The 7500-nt window shown below is 60.0% G+C and overlaps 1 protein-coding gene across 1 annotated transcript in view; it reads left to right on the forward strand.

The window, feature by feature from the left end:
- si:ch73-335l21.1 (insulin receptor substrate 1) overlaps positions 1 to 7500 on the forward strand; it is a 58099-nt gene that overhangs the window by 23908 nt on the left and 26691 nt on the right. The window contains exon 3 of the mRNA XM_062515932.1: positions 548 to 4589. Coding sequence (XP_062371916.1) covers positions 548 to 4589 — 4042 coding nt within the window. The remainder of the gene's footprint in view (positions 1 to 547; positions 4590 to 7500) is intronic.

Consider the following 7500-nt stretch of genomic DNA (forward strand, 5'->3'; position numbering starts at 1 on the left):
GCGTATTTCCAAAAATGGCGGAATATCCCTTTAAAGGTTTATTCCATGACTTGACTTGCGAGTCAGACCATACCAAAAGCCAAAAGTATGACTGAGGATTGGAGTTTGGAAAGGTCAGAATCAATTTATGACTGCAAGACCAGCTTTGAATGATCCTTGATTTATCCCGGACTATCCAGAGTAGTATCCGAAATAGGAAGAGAAGTTATCTGCTGATGGAGAATTTATCTGCTGACGGTGTTAGTTATGCTAAGAGAGTAGAAGTTGGTGTGCCTCTGTCCCAAGTGTGTCATTTTCTGGGGGGGGGGGGGGGGTGGAGTAGGCCCCAATAACCAAAACCAGCTAATACAACCCCCCCAATAATCATAAATATTAACTGTTAAAGAAGATGACGAACTGGTGCCAACCCCCCATTGTTTAACCACAAGTTACATTACATTACATTACATTACATAACATTACATACATTGCATTACATTTGGCTAACGTTTTTAGCCAAAGTAACTACCGGTATGTCGCTAAGTTACGCTCTTTGCTCCCTCCATAGGTGGGCCGCTCGGCGGTGACGGGCCCCGGTGAGTTCTGGATGCAGGTGGAGGACTCGGTGGTGGCCCAGAACATGCACGAGACGCTGCTGGAGGCCATGAAGTCGCTGAGCGAGGAGTTCCGCCAGCGCAGCAAGTCCCAGTCGGGCCCGGCGGCCGGCGGAGGGGCCACCGCCTCCAACCCCATCAGCGTGCCGTCGCGGCGCCACCACCCCAACCCGCCGCCCAGCCAGGTGGGGCTCACGCGGCGCCCGCGCACCGAGCCCCCGAGCTCGGGCGGAGGAGGAGGGGCGGCGTCGGGGTCGACGGGGGCGTCGAACGCGGCGGGGGGGGGAAACGGGAACGGCGGAAGCGGGCGGGACAGCGACGGGGGCTCCAACACGTCGCCGACGCCGAGGTACCACAGCTTCCCGCGCACGCGGACCTCCAGCGACGGAGCGAGGAGCGACGACATGTGCGGCGGTAACGGAGGAGGAGGAGGGGTCACCTCCGGTCCGGCCAGCGCCAGCCCCACCCCCAACGGCGGCTCGCGCTCCTCCACGCCCATCCTGCGCTCCACGTCCGTCCGAGCGCCGCCGTCGTCCAAGCACCCGCACGGCCTGATGCGCTCCACCTCCACCCCCGCCGCCCCCTCCGGCCCGCCCAGCCGCATGTCCCCGGCCGCCCACCACGGCGCCGACTTCTGCCCCCTGCTGTCGTCCGGCCCCGGGGGGTCGTCGGGGGTCATCGCCGGGGGCAGCAGCAGCAGCATGAGCAGTAGCGTCGGCGGAGGTTCCGGCGGAGGTTCCCAGGGGGGGGGTGGAGCGTACAGCCGCGTGCCCAGCCTGCAGGCCTCGCTCTCGGGCTCGCTCAGCGACTACGGCGGCTCCTCGGACGAGTACGGCTCCAGCCCCGGCGAGGGCTCGCTGCTGGCGCTGCACGGGATGACCGGCCTCGACCGGAGCCTCGACCGGAGCCGGGACGACGAGGGCGCCAACTACATCCTCATGAGCCAGCAGCAGAGGAGGACCGCCAGCGGACACGGCGGGAGCGGAAACGGGAACGGGAACCCCGGCTCGAGTTCCGCCGGTCACTACCAGTACTTGGGCGGAAACGGTACGCAGCAGCAGCAGCAGCAGCAGCAGCCGCCTCCTTCGCAGGGCGCTCGGAGGATCCTGCGGCGGTCATCGAGCCGCGAGTGCGAGGCTGACCGCCGCTTCCTCAGCAAGAGGGCCTCGCTGCCGCCCATGGCCCTCGAGCGCCTGGCCCCTCCTCCGTCGATGTCCGCCTCGTCGTCCAGGAGAGACGCGGACCACGCGAACCACGCGGACCAGGCCGAGGCGGAGGAGGAGGACGACTACGCCGTGATGTCGTGCAGCGCCGGCCGGGACTCCTTCATCGAGCCGAGGCGCGATGTCGGCTCCTCGTCTTCCTCCGCCCAGCAGCAGCAGCAGCAGCAGCCGTCCGGAAGCCTGGGAGGGCCGTCCGCCTACCTGGACATGAGCGCCGAACTCCGAGGAGAGAACGGCGGTCCGCTGGGATTAGCGGTCAACGTCGGAGTCGGAGAGGGCGTTAGTAGCGCCAGGGACAACGGCTACATGTCCATGCTGCCCGGAGTGACCGCCACTCCTCCGTCGTCCGTGTCCAACTCGCTGGTGGTGGCCGTGGCGGCCGGGCTGGACTCCGGCGGCGTCCGGCACGTGGCCGCGTCCGAGCCGGACGTGGACGACTACATGGCCATGACGCCCAACAGCAGCGTGTCGCCGCCGCAGAGCATCCGGCCCCCGCCGACGCCCACCTCCGCCGCCGTCGTCGCCGACGGCTACATGATGATGTCGCCCAACGGGAGCTGCTCGCCGGAGCAGCGCGGAGGGCTCAGCGGCGCCCCCTGGCTGGGCAGCGGGAGCGCCGACTCGCGCGCGGGCAGCGACTACATGAACATGTCGCCCATCAGCGCCCGCTCGGTCAGCGGGAGCCCCCCGCCGCCGCCGCTGCTGTCCGAGCACCACGCCCGCTCCGACCCGCACGGCAACGCCCACGCCAACCATCACCATCACCACGGCAACTGCATCCAGCCGCTGCAGCTGCAGCCTCAGCATCCCCACCTGCAACAACAGCAGCAGCAGCAGCAGCAGCAGGCGCCCAAGATGGTCTACTCGTACTACTCCCTGCCCAGGTCCTACAAGCACAACGCCTCCGCGCGTTTCGAGGACGGACCCGGCCGCGGGAAGAGACTGACCGCCGCCGCTGGCAGCAGGACCGCCGGAAACGGCGGCGGGTTCCGGGGTCCAAGCTCCATCGCCGGTGCCAGCACCAGCGGAGCAGGGGGCAGCGGGAGCAAAGTCCAGGACCCGCACCTGGTGGGAGGTCCCCTCTCGGGCCGACACCTGTCGCTCTCCTCGTCCTCCTACTCGTCCAGCTCGGCGAGCAGCGAGAGCCTCGGGGAGGGGGGGAGCGAGGGGGACAAGACCCCCCACGGAGGGGCAGCAGCAGCAGCCGCAGCAGGGGTCAGGGCTGGGGCGAGAGCCAAGAACGGACCTCTCCAGCAGGACCACCACCAGCAGCACCAGGGTCAGCACCTGGGTCAGCGGAGGGGCTCGTCCGGCCTGAAGCAGCAGCAGCAGCAGGGTGGACTCGGCCAGCGCAGCCGGCCGGTCAGCCTGTTCGTGGACGTGTCCAAGGCCAACACGCTGCCCCGCGTCCGAGAGAGCCCCCTTCCCCCGGAGCCCAAGAGCCCCGGCGAGTACGTCAGCATCGAGTTCAAAGGAGAGCACTGCGCGAGAGCCGGGATGTCCGTTACCGCGACGACCGCCACCACGACGACCACGGCCGCGGGAGCGGCGGGCGGGAGAGGATTCCGACCCGGTTTCTGGATCTCCCCGACGTCCTCTTCCTCGACACCGTCATCATCATCTGCAGCGGCGTCTTCGTCTAGTCGCCCCCTCCCCCGACCGATGTCCTGCCTAGCGGGTTTCCTACCCGTGTCCCCAGGGGCCCTGGCGCCCCCCTCGGCCTCCTCCGAGTACGTCAACATGGACCTGGGGCCGTCTCCGTCTCCGTCCCCCTCCCCGCTCTCGCTCACCCCGCTGGGCTTCCCCTCCTTCTCCAGCCCCCCGACGCCTCCGCTGCCGTCCGCCGCCGCCGCCGCCCCCAAGGCCCGCGACGAGCTGCGGTCGGTCTCGACGTCGTCGTCGTCCTCCTCCTCCTCGCGCTCGGACGAGGCGGGCAAAGGGGCGCGCCAACAGCAGCAGCATCAGCATCATCATCATCACCAGGCGCCGGATTCGCCCACGTCGTGCGGCGACTACACGGAGATGGCCTTCAGCCTGAGCGCCAGCACGCCCACCACGAGCTCCGCGTCGTCCCCCAAGGGGCCCTCGCCGGACCGGCCCGAGTCCGTCATCCTCCCCCCGCCGGGCCTGGCGGGCCTGCCGCTGGACTTCCCCCTGGGCGTGGGCAAACTGGGCCCCAACCCGGACCACGGCGCCAAGGTGATCCGGGCCGACCCGCAGGGCCGCCGGCGCCACTGCTCCGAGACCTTCCTGGCGGCCGCGGCGGCAGCGGCGGCGATCCCCGTCCTGTCCTCGGGCTCGTCCTCCTCGTCTTCGTCCTCGTCCGTGTCCGGCGGCGGAGGAGGAGGAGGAGGAGGAGTAGGAGGAGGGCTTCCCGAGCACGCCCAGGCCGTCGCCAGGCGCCTGGGCTTCGACAGCATCCTCTGGGGCTCGCACGGCTCCGCTACCTCCCCAGACTCGCCCTCGCAGCACGGGCCTCCCGCGCTACCCGCTGCCCAGGCCTCGTCCGCCGAGCAGGGCCTCAACTACATCGACCTGGACCTGGCCAACAAGGAGAGCCCCCACTCCGGCCCGGAGCCGGCCCAGACCATCCCCGCGCGCCTCTTCTCCAGCGTGCTGGGCGTCGGCGGAGGGGGCGGCGGGGGAGGGGCCGTGGGAGTGACCGGCGTGGGGCTCGCGGCGGCGGCGGCGGCCAACCTCAACACCTACGCCAGCATCGACTTCTACAAGTCCGAGGAGCTGCGGACACACCAGAGCACCGGCAAGGACACCGGTGAGTACCGAGCTGGAGCGCTACAGAACGTAGAACGTAGAACGTGACATAAACATTACGTCACACCTGCTTCATAGGTACTGTATTAGCGTTGTAACGATGCATGTATTCACCCTGAACCATTTTGCGTTTTACTGAGAACGTTTTGTCTGTGTACCAGTTGTTGTGGTGGCATGAGCTTTACTCAAAAGACTCCAGTCTTTCCAGAAGCTTTCCCAAATCGTGTCAAAGTTGTTTGGTGTAAGGAGGGCATTAGTCAGATTAGTCAAGTTTAAATGGGTAAAAGTTTAAATAAAATTTGTGTCAACATGTATGGCAACATTGTGCAACTGAAGTTGCATATCTTTATGTGTACCACTCACGCATATTTGTCTCATTGATAGTATGGTAGCAGCCATTGTTTACATTTTTTTTTTAAAGTATATATTTTTGGGCTTTTATGCCTTTAATGATAGAGATAGTAGAGAGTGACAGGAAGCGAATGGGAGAGAGTAGGGGTGGGATCCGGAAAGGACCACGGGGCGGGAATCGAACCCGGGTCGCCGGCGTACGATGCAGGTGCCCCAGCCAGCTGCGCCACAGCTGGGGCCTGCCATTGTTTACATTTATCAAAATTATTACAAAAATATATTTTCTCCATTTTATAACCCGATGCCGAACTGTAATCCCAAATTACAGTACCAACAACAAGTGAGCTGTGTACTGTGTTAACACCCCTATTATGTATGCCAGCATTCCTGTGGGTCCTTAAAGTCCTTGAAAGTTTGTGTGTTTGAATTTTTTTAGGAGATATCAAAGTTTGTGGGTTTGATTTTTTTTTTAGGAGATATAATTCAAGGTCTTTGGAAGATAAGACATCAGAGTCATTGAAAGCTGTTGAATTTGTTTATTGCGTTTGGAAAGACAAGAGACCATATAACACGGCAGAATTAAAAGAAGGCTTGGAGGTGTTCACACGTTCACACTAGCTTAGTGTTGTCGGGTAGCTTTTGTAAAGCCTAATAGTTCTCAATCATGAGAGTGCTCTGTTGTAGCAATAGGCTAATTTGGCTAATGTAAAGTGGTACCATGTAAAGCCATGTACACATCATCCCCAGCCAACACAGCCATGCAATTCTTAATGGCATACAAGCACACACACACACACACACATGCATGCACACACACACACACACACAGGCACACACGCTCACACACACACACACACACACACACACACGCTCACACACACACACACACACACACACACACACACACACACACACACACACACACACACACACACACACAAACACACAAACACACACACACCCACACACGCCCCTTGCCCTGTAATTCACACCCCGGGTTCTCACATTAGGTCTACCTTATGGGTCATGATGTGCTAATTAGTAAATCCAGATGGTTGCCGCACACTTGAGCGGATGTTTGCTCGCTGAACCTGGCTGACACACGTCTGGTTCTCCAGCTCGTTGCATTGGAGCCCACACAGCATGCAGGCATGCAGGGAGGACACAGGGGAAAGGGGAGGCCATATCTCTGTCTACAGATTCCTCACAGAGAGTTCTGGTTAACCTCCTGTCATGTCTGTGTATGTGTGTGTGTGTCGTATGGCAAATGCACGTGTATGTGTGTGTGTGTTATTGTATACAGATCTTGTGACCGAAAAACAAAGAGGACGTTTCTTCCGTGGCCGTCGTCGTGGTATCTTGCATCGTACTCGTGATTAACAGACTGAAGACAATTGTTGACATGAAGTCTACCTGACCCCTCTGCCCCCTCCCTCCCCTCTTCTTCCTTTTTCTCTTTCTCTAAAGTCTTTCTCACCATCTCTCCTTCCTTCCACCAGTCCTCTTTCTCTCCCTGTTGACATGAAGTCTACCTGACCCCTCTACCCTCAACCTCATCTTCCTTTTCTCTTTCTTTTAAGTCTTTCTCTCCATCTTTCCTTCCTTCTATCCCTCTCTTACAGTAGGCCGCCAGTCCTCTTTCTCTCCCTGTACCACCCAATGTCTCTGGTCTGTAGTCTAACCCCGCATTCACACTGTCTCCGTCCGTTAACGGATCTCATTCACTTTGCATGGGGCGGACTCGAAATGCATTGTGGGTCCGTCCGTCGCTTCAGCTCCGTTGCCTCCGTCAAGAAAGTTGAGAAATGTTCAACTTTTCAGGCAGCGACGGATCCGTCAGCCAATCAGACCATGTGTATGCAAATACACATACGGCAGATCCAACCTCCGTGATCCGTTGACGGACGGAGACAGTGTGTACGCGGGGTAAGGGCCACAGTTGGAATTGACAGTGGCCTTTAGGGTAATACACCCTAATATGGGCGTACTGCACCCTCCTCAATCGGATATATTCATGCCCAGCTGGCGCCACGCTGCGCCAATGCCACCCACTTGGCCTGTGGCCGACGCCCTGTGAATCCTTAACCAACTTTGATTTCGCTGCCCACTAATCTCATAAACGTCGGACGATCGCGACCTTGCGCGTGTTTTAGTGCCGGTTGGCAAGGTTTCTGATCTGGCAGACGCGACTACTAGGGACATAGTTCAGATGCCTATTTTTCGACTGGCTGGCGCTGTTAATTAATGCAGTCTTTCTCGACTTGGCACGTTTTTATCATTTCGATCTTTTTAGCGTTTGGTTTCTTTTTTATCGCGATAATGTATTTTCGACTCGTTTTTTTTTTTAGAAGGAAGTGTTGCTTTTTTAATGAGATGGGGGTTTTTCTGCCACGGAGGTACATGAAAGAGGGCAGTCGGAGAGTTGCGTCACTTGCGGTCGGCTTTTAACAAGCCGCGGCTGTGGGGTGGACTCGGTTGCTGGACCCAGTCGGTGTTTTTGGGCTAAGGTTACACGTCGACATATGGGCTGTGGACTGGACACGTTTTCCCTGAGCCCTGGC

The sequence above is a fragment of the Sardina pilchardus genome, chromosome 16, assembly GCF_963854185.1.
Source record: "Sardina pilchardus chromosome 16, fSarPil1.1, whole genome shotgun sequence".
Taxonomy (NCBI): Eukaryota; Metazoa; Chordata; class Actinopteri; order Clupeiformes; family Clupeidae; genus Sardina; species Sardina pilchardus.